The sequence below is a fragment of the Ochotona princeps genome, chromosome X (assembly GCF_030435755.1).
Source record: "Ochotona princeps isolate mOchPri1 chromosome X, mOchPri1.hap1, whole genome shotgun sequence".
NCBI classification, from domain to species: domain Eukaryota; kingdom Metazoa; phylum Chordata; class Mammalia; order Lagomorpha; family Ochotonidae; genus Ochotona; species Ochotona princeps.
The window spans coordinates 2,568,334-2,586,757 of NC_080865.1; the positions used below are offsets into that span (position 1 = coordinate 2,568,334).

Here is an 18,424-nt window from a genome sequence, read left to right on the forward strand (position 1 = left end):
ACCCATATGGGATGTCAGCACTTGAAGATGGAAGGCTAGCCTATAGAATCACTGCATCACACCTATCCCTGTCCATGCCTCATAGTGGACACATCCAGTTATCCCCTAACTGTTGTGCTACATGTTGGAACAGTGGGTCTGAAGCCCTAGGCTTGATGAAACTGGGAGCAGGTAGTCAATCTAAAGGCTAGTGGGATGCTTGCAGCTCCAGAAAGCCCAGCACCTGAGGGCCTTCCAAACTGCCAAGACAGTGCACTGTGAACATCACCAGGGGCCCTGCTGCACGCTGCACCTCAGCCAGCAAGCCAGTTAGGACCGGAGCCTGGTTTCAAATGCCTGCCCTCTGTCCAGGCAGACCATCGTCTACCCCCTCCCAATCCCAGTCCCCAGTCTGTGGGGCCTTGAATGTATGCGGCCTTCTCCACTACCCCTCTCCCCAGGCCCCTGGCAGACGATCGCGTCTATGTGTGAGTGCATTTCAGCAGGCTCCCAGTATCGGGCCCCCTTTACACACAGGTGGGAAAGGGGGAGGGATGGTCCACCGAGTCCCACTCTTGGGAGTGCTGCACTCTCACTTGGGTTTTACATGCAGCCCTCCTCGGGTGCCTTCTCACCGCATCCAGATGTCCCCTTTCTTCAGGGAAGTAAGCTCGCGTTTGAGGGTGTTATTGAAGCAACGCAGCTGGCCCTGTGTATATGTGCACAGGGTTGGCCGCAGGGCGGGGGAAGGGCCGCCTGAAGTGCTGGGATGGGGGTGACCATTCTACACATGCGCATTGCCTAGTCCCAACTGGCACACAGGACTGTGTCCACCCCTTTGGCTTATCCTGTTTCAACCCTGGATCCCTTTCTACAGTCTGTTCCCTCCATAGCCACCAGAGGGCGCCTGCTAACCGAGAAGTCAGATCATGGCTTCTCCAACTCCTGCACCCGGACCCCTCCAGCAGAATCTCTCTCTTCAAAAGTGAAATCCGGAGTCCTCAGTGAGACGCTGGCATGCCACAGAGAGGACGGTTCGTATCCCAGCTGTTCCACTACAGAGCCAGCTCCCTGCTAATTGGCCTGGAAAAGCAGTAGAGGACGGCCCAAGTCCTAGGTTCCCTGTCACCCAAGCGGGAGATCCTCAAAATCGGTAAATAACTTCTTTTAAGTATCCAGTTCCTTCCAGGACCTGTTATCTTAGGGCCTACACTCCTCCCCACACCTGGCCCCCTCCTGCACCTTTAGGTCTCTGATCCACAGCATTTACACCCAGAGAAACAGTACTGCTTCCTCCGGCCCTCCCTCCCCGAGGGATCAGTAAGCAGGTGGGAGCCAGCATGCCTGCAGGGAAGGCCAGTGCACATCTTCATTTTTCTCTTCCTGTGCTTAGAGCTCAGTGTGGTGTTAGCTTGACAGAATGGTGCACCTGCACACATCAAACAAAAGGAAAAAGAAAGGAACCAATGAGGGAACAAAATAAGGTGCTCAGTGCACAGCAGGGACTTAAAGAAATCTCCCTCCTACAGTGATGACTGCCAAAGCCTGCATGGGCTCACATGGTCAATTACTGCTACCAGGTTAGCTAGTCCAGGGAAGGGAAACAAATATTCTAACTTTGCCACATTATTGAAACTGGCTACAAAATATGTGCTTATTAATGTGAAACACCCTAGATAACACGGTAAAAGTTCTAAGAGTTTAAAGGAATAAACCAAACACCAATATCAAGAAAAATTTTAACTGTTTATTGAACATACTTATTTAGAAAGCAACAATAATAAAGATGTTTTTTAACATAATAACTCTTATGGACAACACTGAAAATGTTTAGTACTGAACTGATACAACAAAGATTAACTTGAGCAATTCTGAAGCTATTCACTTTTGTCTAAAACATCCCTGGCTTGAATGATAATGTGCACTGCTTTTTTAAAACTGCAAACATTTCAAAGGCCAAAAATAAAGTTAGTGACTGAATTTGGTCAGATTCTTTCTAGTCACAGTAATGGACATTTTTACTCCTTAAGTGAGACCAAAATCATCTCTTGTTATGATTTTCTGTGTTTACCCTGAATGAGTTTCTGTGGTACAATGGTATCATGAGGTAACTAAAAGAATACTGTGCTTGGGCCTGGTGGCGTGGCCTAGTGGCTAAGGTCCTCGCCTTGAATGTACCAGGATTCCATATGGTTGCCGGTTCTAATCCCGGCAGCTCCACTTCCTCTCTGTCTCTCCTCCTCTCTGTATATCTGACTTTGTAATAAAAATAAAATAAATCTAAAAAAAATAAAAATAAAAGCATATTTTAAAAATTAAAAATAAAATTAAAAAAAATACTGTGCTTATCAGGAATAAATCGAAAGAACAACAGCATAAAAGCTTAGGTGAAATAATGTGCTATCAGTCCCACAAAAGCGGTCGGCAGGTTTTAGTCCCTATGGGAACCCTATAACCCTGAGAAGCAGCGGAGTTGCCATCTAAAGCTGTATAGTTGGGATTCACTTGGCCTGTGCCAGTCGCCTTGCTCTGTGACACTTTGCCTAACTGTGGCTCTAATGTGCCGACATGGATGTCACCGCCGAAGTGCTCAGTGTCCCTTTATGCCACTGCACCTGCACAAGAGTGACAAGAACTCTTAGCAGCGCCCTCCCTCTCGGTGAGGCAGGGCTGAAGCATTCTGCACCTGCCCCAGCGACTGCTCCCTTTGTGCGCAGGGAAAGAATGCTGGCCACGACTTCAGTTCTCAATGCCAAGCTACTCTGCCACTAATGACAGGCCGACTTTGGGATTTTCACTTACAAAACTTAGAGAACACTAAAAGCACTAACAAGAAATGGGTGGGTTGACATCGGGTGCTTCACTCAGCTGGGCTGTCTGGGCTTCCATTTTGGAAAAATGTGAAACTTGGGAACCTCTCACGGTCAAAGCGAAGACTGCCGATGTAGTCATTGATGGAGGCCATGCACAGCTTCCAGCAAAAGCTGTTCTCTGAGACATCCAAGCCTGGGTAGGCATCGTTGAGAAATTCTGGTGGCAAAAATCCCAAAACATCATTGTTAGAAATTAATTCTCAGAGAAATAAATATACTTGACCTTAATTCTACTGTAAAAAAAAAAAAAGATTTTAATGAACTACAACTTGTGCAGTGTGTTATTAAGTGTGGTGAACAAGTCTCTTAAAGTAAAAGCAATACTACTAAGCGACCCCATTCTTAAATCCCAGTGTGATGACTCTTTCATGGTCTTGCTGCGTACCTGCTGCACTCAGACTCAAGGCCAACATGCATGCAGCCTGCTCTTCGTTCTCCTAACTAGAGTCATCCTACGCCTTTATAATGAACAAGCGGCTCCAGGGCCTTCACACTTTAATGAATGATAAGCCATAACTGCAAATGTTTTGGTACATCTGGATTTATTTCTGCCAAAAGGAATGAGGATCTTTGCAATTTGGATTTAAAGGAAGCCTTCTGTGTAAGAACGTTATAGTGGAACCCAGTTCGAGGAACACGGAAAAGTGACTGCAGGTGCTCTGCCTAAGGAGTGAAGATCCCTATTGGGCCGTGTTAACCAGCTACATTTGTCTCATCTGCTTTGGACAAGGCCACCACAGTGTACAATGGGAGAGTTCAAGCCCAGGGGAGGTGACTCTGTGTCAAAGTCAAGTTGGCAATTCCTGCAGTCCCACTGCAGGACTTTACAGCTCCCGACTAGATCAGCCGGGGCTGTTGGATCACAACTCTTCAGCCCGCTAACCTTCTCTCCAGAAACTCTTCTCTAGTGAGCCCTGAAGTAGTACTGAACTCTGAGCAGCATCAAATATCTTGAGAAAACCTGAAATGTTCATGGAAATGGAATTCAACAGTAAGTTTATTTTGGTGAAAAACATTTTTGAAATCCATGTATATAAAGCGTCCTAAAAGCACATGGAAAAGGTATATGATGGAAAAACTAAGCTTGATTTCAAAAATTGGCACAAATAAACTTATCTTTTAAAATTCCATTTCCCACTAAGTTTTTTAAGTCCTCTGATAGTTCCCTAAATGCAATCAACACTTTGGGCTACTGGACATGGTTCCTTTTAATTTTTAGAAGAGTTTCCCCAAATAGCAAAATCTTAGGATAAGAAATGGCATTAAAATATAAAGAATAAATTGGTTGCTTTATTTGAAAGGAAAAATTATGAATAGGTCCTAAAATAATGTTGGATGATTTTAAAAGTGTACCAAGGGCTCAACTCCCACTTTGGCCCATTAAGACAGCTACAGAACAGTAATTCTATGCTACATATGGATCTAGTAAGAGAAGTACCAGAAATACAAACTGCAGAGCAAGGGATAGCCCGTACTAAGATTACTTCTGGGAGGAGATGGAAAGGGGCTGACGGGCTGCAACTTTAGTTATAGCAGTAGTGCTTTACTCTTTAAAGTCAAAGCCCACAGCACACAAGACTGTCTCTAGCAGCAACATGCAGACGGGCATTAACCACGTGCTCGTGGTCCAGCCCTGGGTGTTGGGCAGGCTGGGAAAGGTAACCCCATCCATCGGCAAGTGTGTGAGTTGGTTTTGGAAGGGGGCAGACTGGGTGGGGCCAAGCAAAACATAGCCCACTGGTGAGTGCAGAAACCAGGATGGAGTGCAGGTCATGCTGAGTTAGGTTGCCATACTTACTGGTTTACATGAGCCAGGGATGGGAGCAGACTGAGCAGGGTCAGATTGCACCACCCACCAGCGAGAGTTAGGACTGGGGGCTGGCTGGGCCAGGCCAGGCTACAGCATCCAAACGCAAAGGGCAAGACAGGTGAGGGGATATGCCAAGTTGGGTCAGAGCAACCACTGGCATGCATGAGATTTGTGGTTGGGATCAGGCCTGATTGGGGAGCTAAGGGGACGCCCAGGCTGGGTTGTGGGTCCCACAAGTGAGTGTGGGGGCCAGAGTGGGAGCTGCAATCTGGTCTGAACATGGTTGCAGTGTCCCTCGGCACAGGTATGGACTGGGTCTGGAGTATGCTAGACTGGGCTAGACTCCAGCACCTACTGGTGATCGTGAGAACCAGGGTAGGTGTAGAATGGGCTGGATTGGTCTCTGTCCCTGCTGAGCCACGCGTGAGCTGTGTCTGGGTGTGCACTAGACTTGGCTGGACTATAGCATCCAATAGTAAGAACCGGAATGGGTAAGGGCTGGTCAGGAAAAGCTACTGTTCCTACTAGGACGGGAAGTGGACTAAGTAGGGCTGGCCCATGGCCCCCCCCCCGGTGGGTTGTTGAATTATCACCCTTGGAGCATGCCCCACATCGGGGACCCTGGGATGGTTGGGAGGCTGGGTGTGGTTTCTCCTCTTTATCTCTCTCCTCCCCCCAGATAGAGGAAGGAAAGAAGAGAATGTCAAAACAATGGTCTCACCCACTTTCCTTTAGCCCTTGACCCTTCATACCCTAATCAAATGCACAAAAATTATCAAAAATAAAAATTTATACAATTTTTAAAAGATTTTTTAAAAACCCACATGTTTACTTTATTCTGTGGTGCTTAATCGTGACCTGAGCCTGTCACCAGAGGCCATCCACCTGGGCCTCCCCCTGTGTAGCTGCGGCCTCTCCTGCCTGCTCTCTCAGGCTTTGGTCTGACTCTTTCAGTCCTCCAAGTTCACTGTCTTCCTAGAATAAAATCAAAGTTGCTTTCCCGTCAGCTTCTGCTCCTTGGGCCTGGCCCTGCCCCTTGGGACAACAATGCCTCTGCTCTTTTCTCCCTGCCGAAATAACTCCCACTGTCCTGCTAGGAAGCAGTGGACCTTTGGGTTTTGCGGGAAATTTGTACAAATACGCCCAATGTGAACAGTGTGGCAACTCAGACTTTGACTACAAAAGATATCTTGATTTTAAAATGACTTTATAATAAACAATATGAAATAAACAGAAAAATATTTTTTGCCAGTTTGAAGAGATTGATCTATTCCAGATATTTTAAAAACTATAAAAGTTGTCTTTTTGACTCACATTACAAAAATTTAAATTGGGGGCCCGCATCATAATGTAGTAGTCTATTCTTCCACCTGTGGTGCCAGCATTTCCATATAGATGCCAGTTTGTATTCCAGCTGCTCTGCTTCCCAGCCACCTCCTTGATTGTGGACTGAAAAAGCAGCAAACCATGGCCCAAGTGCTTGGGCCCCTGCACCCACACGGGAGACCCAGAAGAAGCTCCTGGCTTTGGATCGGCTCAGCTCTGGCCACTGCGGCCATTTGGGGAGTGAACCAGCAGATTGATGATCGATCGATCTCTCTCTCTCCCTCTCTCCCTTTCAAGTAAATAAACACTTCTTTAAAAACCAAACAAACAACAAAACACTGAGTTCAGAAGAAGCAAAAGGAGCTAGAGACAGGCGTGTGACCCAAATGCTGTTCCCATGTGCTGAATATGAGAATGTATGATGCAGAGAGAAGAACCAAAGAGGAATTAACTGCAACCAGGCTAGGTGACAGAGATACATGTCTGCTGGGCACCCAGGATGCAAGGAAGAAATATTCTGCTTCCTCTTTTGTCCGAAATGTCAGGCTTCAACAGAGCTGTTTCTGAAAGCTTCGCTGCTTCCTTAATGTATGTCAGAGACTGTGCACAGAATATGCACAAGGAAACAACTAGCAAAGTAACCCGCTGTGTTACTGCACAAACTTCCATGAGTTGAGAAAACCTCAACACTGCTCCTCAATGAGGGAAGGTGCCCAAGTCTCTATACCCACAGCAGGAATGCCTTTCCTATTCTAGTGAAGCCATGCAAGGCAGGGCAATGAGCCTTCAGAGTCCAAATGCAAGGGAAATTCCAATTCATGAATCTGCCACTTGCTATGCCCCAAATAAGGGACTGCTGTGGGCTCTACCCCTCCTCAGAACACACACAAACTGAATGGACTCTCCTTTCTGCCTTTCTTCTCTAACCCGGGTGGTGTTTTATTTATTCTGACATATTCTACAGAGAACAAACCTCGGAGACCATTAATTATGTCAGGGCTGAGGGCACAAATGCCTTGCGCAGTATTTCCATAGATGTGACTTCTGATCAAGACTTCCTCTGGGAACAGGTGGCGAATAAGGAATCTGGCTGACTGCTCCGGGCAAGACTTGCTTTTGGCCATACTGATTAATGAAGATGGCACCCGTATATTTCTATTTGGATCTCCAAGATATTCTAGAATCAAAAAGAGAAAGATAGTCATTTTCATTGCAGATGTTAGATTGCGTTTTTTCTTTAAAGCTATAACAGAAAGATTAATTTTTCTGCATTTTTAGGTTCAAGAATTTGGAAGGTTAAAAGAATTGGAGCCTTCAGTTTGTAGTGGATTCAAAGACCATGAGAAATGAGATCAAAAACCCTGTGCAGTGATTCCTCTTTCAAGAGGAAGACTAATTTTTCTGTTACCTCCCGACACAGTTTTAAAATTACATTTATTAGCAAATTCTAAGTAATTTCAATGAATTATTTGCCTACTTAAAAGGCTTTTTTCACAAATAAACACCATAAATCTTACCAAAACACTGTATTCATAATTTTTAGCTGTAGGGTTTCTATTTGGTACTAACTGCATTTAAAAATTAGTACACTGTTGTTTTGTCTTGAATAACATTTTAGGCATAATATTTGGAAAAAAGTAATTCTCAGCTTGCTATCATTTCTCAATCCTACAGCTTAATCTACATGTCATCTTTCTTTGGCCCATACTGATTCAAATTAACCATATTTGAAAATTATTATTCTGATAATATCATATTATCATAATTATATAAATTTAAACTGTTGAATATATAAATTATGTATTATTTAATTCATATAATTATTTGTTTAAAATTAATACTAAAATATGACATGATTCTCATAATTCAATAAGCCTATTTTTTACTTTTAGATATTCATCATTTAAGGAGTGGCAGAATAAATTGCTGACTCACTTGGATTCCACATTTAGCAAGAGAGATTAAACTATTAGGAGCTAACTTAATGGGTCCAAAGACTTGACTCCAAGGAGATTAAACTAGCAAGATTTATCAGAAGTCAGAAAAAAACAGTTGTTACTCTAGTCTTTCAATTTTTGAGAACCTAATTTAATAATCCAAAATATGTAAAAAGTTATCCCAGTGTGAGTTACACTCCTCCAAAAAATCCAAACCTTCCAACCAAAACAAAAGCAACAACAAAAAAGATGAATTGCATAAAAAAATCAGAGTACAGTAACTCACTGGAATATTGTAAACCTATTTAGAGCAATGATTGTGAAGCATGTAGATTCTTGAGCAAAAACACATACAATAATTTTGAGAGGATGGACAATTATATGGAAAGTCTGTTTTAAAACTCATAAGAATAAAATAACATGTAAGAAAATGAAAATCCCCACAAGAGTTTTTGAAGGTATCTTGATTGTGGGAGCTTTCTCTCCTTTTGAAATATCCTCCAATTTTTAGAATGACATAGTGTAACCACTACACACCAACTGGCAGCTGCCTGGCTCCCAATCAGTGCACCTGGCATCAAGTCAGGATGGAGACCTGTGACCCAAGCTCACTAGACAAGGTCCCCTTTCCTTCTCACAGGCCTGCAGGCTCTGGCTGCTGCCTGCCTGGGGTTCACTTCATTCACTGCTTCTTTAAATACAGGAGCTATTTATCCAGTGATTTTTGATGTTTCAGTATAACCTTCCTAGATATGTTAGTTAGGTTACTTTTATAACAGAACCAAATATGTTATAAAGCTATGTCATTCCAATAATTGTTTGAATTCCTTAAGGCTGACATCATTCAAGATGGAGCAAGTGGCCTGCAGAGAATGCACTGGAAACAGATGGTGGCAGCCACTACTGAGTCACTGTCATCGAGCATTAAAGACAGCCAGATGTGCTTCTGTAGGCCAGCCAGCATCGGAGACCAGCGATCTGAGGAACCAGACTTCACGGAATCCTGCCAACAGCTTTACTGAGCTGACACACAGAGCAAGACCTTCTAGTACCATCTCCATATTGCCTGTAATGTTTTTTCGTTTCATTATTTTTGATAGTTTACAAATATTTTCAATTCACAATTGCTGAATCTGAAAATGCAATGCTATGAATATGGAGGGTCAACCATAAATAAAAATAGGGACAACAGTACAATGCTTACCACCAAGGTAATTTATTTTTAATTGCTTATTTGATTTGAATGTTGTTGTTTTTGTTTTTGTTTTTTTTTTTGAGAGGCAGAGAAACAAAGAGAGACTGTCCTCCACTAGTTTACTCCTCTAAATTCCTACAATGGCTGGGGCAGGGCGGGGCGGGGCCACCCCAGGAGCTGGGAACCTCTGGGACTCCCTCGCTGATGGGAGAACCCAGCTACTCCAGCCATTACCTGTTGCCTCCTAGGAACTACATCAGCATGGAGGTGGAGCTCAAACCCAGGAACTCCAACATATGTCTTAACCAACAACTTTCAGGCTAAGCCAAATGCCCACCTTACAGCTCGTTTATAAAACTTACTCAGGGGGCTGCATTATGGCCCAGAATATTAAGCCTCCAACTACAACACCAGAATCCTACAGTGAAATGCTGGTTTAGGTCCTGGCTGCTCTGCTTCCAACCCAGCCCCCTGCCAGTGTGCCTGGGAAGGCACTTGGGCCCCTGCTACCCATGTGGGAGATCTAAATGGAGTTTCTGGTTCTTGCAACCTGACTCTTGATATCCTTGGGTAATGAGCCAGTGGATGGAAAATTTGGCTTGTGAGTATATATATATACGTGTGTGTGTGTGTGTGTGTGTGTGTGTGTGTCTGTGTCCCTCATACCTGCCCTCTGTCTTCCAAATAAATAAATAAATCTTAAAAAAAAAAAAAAAACTCACCCAGTGGTTCACTTGTGTTGGCTGCACTATCGGTGAGAAGGTTTCTCACATCTTCAGGCATAGCATTTCTATTTGGCACAGAATTGCCATTTTCTCTTTCTTCTGGGTCATGCATCTGCTGAGGAAGCTGAAATCTGTCCTGGGGCACTGCAGCCCCAGCATAATTCCAATTCATGGTCATCGACAAACAAGGCAGCCTGAAGCCGTCAACAGTGTTGTGCTGCAATACAGAAGCCCACACAGACACCAGGTCCCACCGTGAGAAAGCAGATCCATTCCCCCACCTCCTCAGGCCCCTCCACTGCCAGGGAAGCAGAGTCTCTGTGAGCTCGTCTGAAGCCAGGCAAACATTTCGTGTCAGAAGGCCACTGGAGGACAGGTAGAGAAGTGGATTCTTTTTCAGGCTGACATCCTCACTGCCTCTCAGGGCACTTGGTCACTTTGTGTAATGAACTCCACAAATAAGTGTGCAGTAAACACATCATGAGTAAATGAGTAATTGAGTTTCCTGAGGGTGATACCTTTTGGTCTGTTTCTAATATTTGGATGATTTTCTCTTTTCTGTTGACTTTCAAATCTGGCTGTCTGTTTGAATTACCCTAGGAATCTTGTGAGTAAGTAGCTTGTATTGGGCCCTTTCCTTGATAAACTGAAGCAGCATCATTGGTGCACACGGGGAGGCCGAGCACCAGAAACTTTCTAAGTGTCTCCTGTGATTCTGATATGAGCCCCAGGTTGACAAGCCCTGCTCTAGGTCAAGGCTTCTCAAACTTGAATGTGCACTCAAATAACTGGGCCAAGGAAAGGAGCTGGGATCTTGCTAAAATACAAATTCTGCTTCAGCGAATCTGGGCTTCAACCTGAGTCTCTGCATTTCTCCTGTGCTTGCAGGTACAGGGGCGGGGGGGTAGGAGGTAGGAGCGCTGCCATGGCTGCTGCTGAGCCAGCCACAGCTCCACTCTGAATGGCAAGGACCTTTCCTGCTCCTCATCTAACACACAGTGGGCCCTTTGCAGCTGCTGCATCTCTTCTGATGCCTAAGCAAACATGCAAATTACCATTTGCCAGGCAGCATCTTAATCTGACATTCAAACTGGTTGAGGTGCAATTTTTGAAAGCTATAAAATGGAATGTTAAAAATAAGCAAATTCCATTTTGGGCAGATGGTGCTGGCGCCATCACTGAAATCCAGCCGTCCTCCAGGAAATCATAAGCTCAGCTACAAATATTCTAAGCAAAATGTTGTCCTAAGCTTGCTGGAGACACACAAGGGTAGACACCAAGAGAGATTGGGGGAAAAGTACAAACTGTGGGTAAGTTAAAGGCTTTATCAGGAAAACAGAACAGACTTGGCACTCCTCTGTAAGAGCCTGTTTATGGTAAAAAGGGAGGGAGGCAAGGAGGGATGGAGAGAGAGAGAGAATATCTCTAATGCACTTTAAAGATGGATGAAAAGAGAACCCCACGGCTTCCTAATAAGTATCTGTGCATTATTATCAGCAGGTTCCACCATCACTGAAAGTGAGCAAGTTACAAGAGGTGTGCACTGTCTCCACACAGTTGGCTCCTTTGGTGTATTTGCCAAGTATTTTTGTAGCTCAGATTTCTTTCTAGAATAGCCTTTGGATTCAAATATATTAACTACGAATATCAAAAAGTGAAATAAGCAGAGTATGCTTTGAAAGGACAACCCCTGTCCGGGAAATCAGATAGATGGGATGTTCAGCACATGTTCCTAAGACCCTAGCATCATGCGATCATGTCTGAAGGATATACCATGTAGACTTGAGCAGCAGATACCATGAAAACCTACTTACCCGGATTCTTTGGGCTTCAGAATTTAAGTAGCGGATCAGAGAAGCAACATTGGCAATGCAGGCTTTCCACTCTTTTCCATTTTCATTCAAATCATACATGGGAAACATTGTGGCCAGATACTCTGCAGACAGCAGAATATATCCAGGAAGATTCGGAAAAAAGTGAAAGCAGGTTGACAAACTGTTAAAAGACTCACACAACCTCCATCATGATTTCTTTAACTGCCAATGACCATCATAGATCAACTGAAAAAAATAAGTAAATAAACCCCATAATAATTACATACCTCGCACTGCAGCCATTTTGTTGGGATCCAGATGTGGGCGGTCTCGGCAACTGGCATTCACTGAGCTCGCAATCAACACTTCCCTGGGGAACAAATGCCGAACCAGGTAGCGGGCTGCCTGCTTAGGGTTGTTCTTCCGCTGTGCAGTCAACAAATGAATATTCAGCATCTTGACCTGTCTTCTGGGGTTACCAAGGTATCCTTTAGAAACACAAAGAGGAAAATCTTGAATACCATCAAAGTGCTGAGAATTCAACTCTCTGATTCCAAATTCACAAATTCCCACAATGTTTGTTCCTTCCCTTTCCTTAAATGGGTCTCTCGATACCGCCTGCCCATCTGTCAGCATTCCTCACTTCTGCTAGCCTTGGACTGGCTATATTGGAACTAATTTGCTTATTGGCTCAAATAAATTGATTTTTATTTTAAAAGCAGAGCTAGAGAGAGAGAAAAAAAGAGAGAGATCTTCTATCTGCTGCTTCACTCCCCAAATGGCCACATTGGCCAGGATGGGGCCAGACTGAAGGCAGGAGCCAGGAGATTCTTCTAGGTCTCCCATGTGGGTACAGGAGACCAAGGATTTGAATTATTTTTCACTGCTTTCCCAGGCACATTAGCAAGGAACTACAAGGGAAGTGGAGCAGCCAGGACTCAAACTGGTGTCCATGTAGGGTGCTGGCACTGGAAGCAGGAGCTTGACCTGATTTGCCACAATCTACTGCTCAGTTTTGCACTCGTCAACTACATGCAGAACTCCATTACTTACTTGGCACAGGCTCTTGCATGACAATTTGGGAAGCATAAGTGCAGAGCAGGTAAAATCACCCCATGACACAGGTACCCCATATAGGCACCATTTCTGTTCCAGCTGCTCCACTTCTAATCTCACCCGTGTTAATGACATGGAAAAGCAGTGGAAAATGGCCCAAGTGTTTGGGCCCCTGCCACCCACATAAGAAACTCAGATAAAGCTCCTGATTTTGGTCTGGCTCAGCCCTGGATGTTGCAGCCATCTAAGGAGTGAGTAAACAAATGGAAGACTTCTTTCTTTCTCTTTCTCTTTCTCTCTCTCTCTCTTTCTCCCTTCCTCCCTCCCTCCCTCATTCTCTCCCTCCCTCTCCTTCCCCCTTTCTATAACTCTTTCAAATATATAAATCTTTTTATTTAAAAACATGAAAATGTTCAAACATCTAGCACTTATTGAGTAGTTACTATATATATACATATATATATATATATATATATATATATTTGGCACTGTGTAAAAAATATTTGCCATCTATAAACTCAGTTTTATCTTTGTAACAACTGTCTTTATTCCCATATACCAGATGAAGAAACTGAGGCCCACAGAAGCTAAGTTATTTGTACATGGTCACCTGCCAGTTATAGCACCAGTTTGGAAGTCTAAGTATGGCTGTTAACAGGCCAGTGGTCTGGAACCACTAATCTGCCAATATGTTGCATTCTTCTTTCTATTTTTTTCTTAGGCACAACACTGACATCATTGTCACATATTATATTTTGAGCATTTCTCCGTAGGCTTTGAGCTCACATCCCTGCCACGACTGTCCTGACAGGTGAGATGTATATTGCACTATCTGCTGGGCATTACGTTAAACAACTTACATTGTCCTAGGCCTGGCATGATAGCCTAGTGCCTAAAATCTTCACCTTGAGCGTGCCAGGATCGCATATGGGCACCAGTTCTAATACCCACTTCCCATCCAGCTCCCTGCTTGTGGCCTGGGAAAGCAGTAGAGGACGGCCCAAAGCCTTGGGACCCTGCACCTGCATGGGAGACCTGGAGGAAGCTCCAGGCTCATGGCTTTGGATCAGCTCAGCTCCAGCCATTGCAGCCATTGCAGTTACTTGGGGAGTGAACCAGCAGATAGAAGATCTTTCTCTCGGTCTCTCCTTTCTCTGTAAATATGCCTTTCCAATAAAAATAAACAAGTATTTAAAAAAAAAAGAACTTACATTGTCAGATTTGAACCTCACAAATCTATCAAGTAGGTCCTGACATTTGTGTCACTTCACAGCTAAAGGGAACTAATGTGTAGGTGAGGAAAGTGGCTGGGGGAGAGAAAGCTGAGGTTTGGACCCAGGTTATCTGACTCAAAGGCCCATACTTTTAGCCACTGTGCCTCAGTGGCTTATCTGCTGTGGAAATGGCAGGATCATTGAACTAATTTCCTAGTGTCATTCATTTGTTTGCACCCACCTCCTCATGATTCTACACTTGATGTTAGCCAAAAGGCTGAGAAGTGATCTCATGATTCTACAAGGGACAGTCTTGTAACAAACCTTTAAGGTGAATGCTCTACGACACCTTCAGATAGAAGCAGGATCACTGAGTCACCTGGCAGAGATCCTTTTATGGACTTCATATAAACTACCCTTCAATTTGCACCACTTCTACTTCTACTGACATTGCATCCAAGTGCCTGCTACCATACAAACAACACCATTTTTGAAGTTTCTCCTATGTTGAGAGACAAAGCAATTTAAAGTTTAAGGCCCTGCTCTTGGGCAGAAGGCATCAATGCACAGTCCCCAGGTGGATCCATGCACCTGCTTCCCACTGCCTACAGAGCCACAGCAGTCCATCGGCCTCTGGTCTTGGCTGCCTTCTTGTTACAACACCAGGGGTCAGTGACTGTGAGAGAGAACGTTTGCTAGCCTCTGCTCTAGGACATGAACAAGGGATTAACTGCTTGAAAGGACACAAGGACACTTATCTGGAAGACTTGCCCTTATAGAAACCATAGAGCCTAGGGTGCCCTTGGCACTGGTAGTGCAGTTCAGTAGTCAGTACAGTACATGAGTGAAAAACACAAGCCTGAAATTCACAGGGGCTGGGTGGAGTGTTCCCAGTGTCACTCCCCAGCTCTGTGAGCCCAGGGATGGGGGTTATAAAAAGAACAGTATGGAGGGATCTCATGGCATCCAGCTGCTCATCACAGTGGTACTTAGGGCACTTAGGCACTCAGCACAAGAGGCTGACACTTAGCAGATGGTTGACAGTATTAAAAATATCAGCTATGGAGCTGACGTGCTGGTGCAGCTCACTAATCCTCCACCTGCTAGTGTTGGCATGCCATATGGGTGCCCATTCCATGTCCCATCTGCTCCACTTGCAATCCAGGGTTCTGTTTGTGGCCTGGGAGAGGAGCAGAGAATAACCCAAGTCCCTTGGCCCCATGTGGGAATCCTGAAAGAAGCTCTTGGCTCCTGGCTCCTGACTTGGGATCAGCTCAGGTCCTACCATTGTGGCTATATGGGGAGTGAACGTGTGGGTGGAAGGCCTCTCTGTCCCTGTCTCTGCTCTCTTTGTAATAAGACAAATCTTCTTTTGAAAATCACATAAAACCACCTTTGATATGGGAAACAAACAGTTTCCAGGAGTTTGCACCAACAAATGTTGATGAAGAGAAGTTTACATTGGTGAGCCATTTCAAACTCACCAAAACTGGTAGCAGGAGGAGCAGCAGAGAAGAAGGAATACAAGTTGCCATTATTCTCCAGTACAATTCTGTTGTTCTCTGCAGCACCTGCGACACCTGTGGCATTCACTGTGGCAGTATTTTTTCTGGTGTTAAGTTCTGCTGCCTCCGCCATTTGTGTAGGTGCTGGGGGAAAGAAAAAATCTCTCACTGCGATGTCTATATCCAACCAGGCGGGATTTCTGCAGGCGTCAAGTGGAACTAAATACCCTTTCAAACAAAAGAAAAATTTCCAAGTATCTGGCCCCAGAAGACACAGTCCTAAAGAATGGCTAAAGGAAGAGCTCCAAGCAACAAAGCATTCCAGAACATCAGGTATCAAGAAGAAAGGAAGAATAGAAAGAGAGCACACATGGAGACAAGGGCTCATTCGGCTGTGGTCAGGGAGATGGAGATGGAGCAGCCACACTGGAACCCTGCTTGGTAGTTTCTTAAAAAAAAATCAATGACACCTGCCAGTACTGAATAATCCAGCGATATCACTCTTGCACATTTACACCAAAGAAGTGAGAGCTCATGTTGACACAAAAACCTGCCCAAGAGCTCTTAGCAGCTTTGCTTATACCAGACAGAAACTGAAAACAATGCAGATGCCTTTCATCAGGTGAACAGTGATGCAAACCAACTCCGCAGCAACAAGGAGAGATTCACAAGAGGAGCACCCTAAATGCTATGTCATGTTGACTTCCGCAAAAAGAGAAACATCTGGTAGCTACAACAATGAATTAAGAAGCCAAGAGAGCAAAGAGACCTAACTAGAATTAAGTTTAAATACTTAACTGTAAGTGATAAAAAGTTAGTACCAACACACTGTGCTTACTCACATGCATACATGGATATTCAGAAAGTTCATGGAAATGTGTACCAATAGAAAACTATGTATGCATTTTAAAAACGTTTGCATCAAAATAAATTTCTTTTAACTCCATTTTACATGAACTTTCTGAGGTACCCCTGCATTACCATATACCTATCAGAATGCCCAAAATAAAGAAATAGTGAAAACAACAAATGCTGGTAAACATGTAGAAACTGAATTACTATTGTATTACTAAGGTAGGTGAGGGATGTGTTTGTGTGTATGTGTTTGTGTGTATGAGGTGGGTATAAAATGATATAAGCATTCCAGTAACAGTTTAATAGTTGCTTCTAATATGACCCAACATGAAATTACCATACCACCCCACAAGTAATTATACCCTTGAACATTTGTCACTAAGAAATGAAACATCATATGTTCAAATTAGTGCCCACAGCAGCTTCACTGGGGCTAACCAAAATCAGCACACAATCCACATGCACTTCAACAGGTGAATAAACAAATGACACTACATCCATACCATAGACTATTACTCAGTAATTTTTTTTTAAAAAAGGAAGGGTCTTCTGATACACACAAAAACATGGATAAATCTCCAGAAAATTATTCTGGACGGCAAAAGCCAATCCCCTAAAGTTCTATGCTACATGAGTCCTTGCAAATGGCAAACATGTCAGGGGACTCCTGAAAGTGAGAGCATAGCTCTGGGCTATGACTTCAGTGAACCTAAAAATGTCATAAAATTATAGAAAACTCAATATAGTAGTATGCACGCACACACACACACACACACACACACACAAATATGAGGAAATGTAAGTACATTTGAACAGTTCTGTGGATTGCATCCATATTCATATCCTGGTTATGATATTTTACTTATTTTGACAAAATGTTGCCATTGGTGGAAACAAGATAAAGGGTACATAAGAGCTCTCTGCATTATATCAGACTGCTAGTATGATTCTGAACTACCTGAAAATAGAAATTTTAATTTTTAAAAACAATCTCAAAGAGTCAATGTTAAGAATGATGATGAAGTTAAAGACTGCTATTTATTTATACAATAGTATAAATAATTATATATAATGTATATAAATAATTATATATATATATATATATACACACACACATAAAATTTCAAACTCACTAACCCTGGTTGATGATGACAGGTAGTCCGTGATCATTTTGATTGCTGTCATCTTCTTCTACTAGATTTGGGATAGTTGTCTCAGATGGCCTTTGTCCTGTTTTGAACATTTTAATATGTTAAACCTTTCCAAATGCTGAAAGATAAAAAATATCTTATCCATTTTTTTCCATCAGGCAAAACTATCATTAGGAATGAAAAAGATATAAAAGCATTCCAGGACAAAGGAAAACTTGCAAAAGCTGGTGTCATTGGCCAGCTTCTTAAAGAACAGCTGAAGAGAGAATATGCTGAAGGAAGAAAGGCAAACATGCACTTGGAGAAACTGGATCACTCATACACTACTGTTGGGAATGGAAAATTGAACAGTTATTACAGAAAACAACTTAGCTACATTTTCTAAAACTCAAAATACAATGATCACAAGCCTCAACAACTGCACTCTAGGCAACATCTCACAATTGAAGGTATGTATCTACACAACATATCAAAACTTATGGAACACAATCAAGGCAGTGTTAAGAGGAAAGTTCATCTCAGTTCAATGCCTAAGAAATTAGAGAAGCACCAAGTAAATGAGACAACCATATATTTGAAGGAGCTACAAAAACAACCAACAGCAAAGCAATCCCAAGATTAGCAGGAAAAAAGAAATAACCAAAGAAATAAACCAAATACAGACCAAAAGGGTAATACATAACATAAATGAATCAAAGAGCTGGTTCTTGGAAAAAAATTAGTAAAATAGATCCCCTACTAACCCAACTAATCAAAAACAGGAGGGAGAAGATATACATCAATAGCATCAGAGACGAGAAAGGAAATACAACTAGCCAACAGGATCCAACAATATATCAAGCAGATCATTCACCCGAACCAGGTAGGAATTATCCCTGGTATACAAAGATGGTTTAACATTCGCAATTCAATAAATATGATACATCACATCAACAAATTGAAAAATAAAAACCATATGATCATCTCAATAGATGCAGAAAAAGC

At 43.1% G+C, this 18,424-nt stretch overlaps 1 protein-coding gene across 1 annotated transcript in view; it reads right to left on the reverse strand.

The window, feature by feature from the left end:
* Nucleotides 1-2,839: 2,839 nt before the first annotated feature.
* BEND2 (BEN domain containing 2) overlaps nt 2,840-18,424 on the reverse strand; it is a 51,011-nt gene continuing 35,426 nt past the window's right edge. The window contains exons 8-14 of the mRNA XM_058658714.1: nt 17,427-17,519; nt 15,414-15,578; nt 11,947-12,147; nt 11,660-11,781; nt 9,843-10,062; nt 6,962-7,165; nt 2,840-3,009 (exon numbers count right to left, since the gene is read on the reverse strand). Of these exons, the coding sequence (XP_058514697.1) occupies nt 2,840-3,009; nt 6,962-7,165; nt 9,843-10,062; nt 11,660-11,781; nt 11,947-12,147; nt 15,414-15,578; nt 17,427-17,519 (1,175 nt within the window). The remainder of the gene's footprint in view (nt 3,010-6,961; nt 7,166-9,842; nt 10,063-11,659; nt 11,782-11,946; nt 12,148-15,413; nt 15,579-17,426; nt 17,520-18,424) is intronic.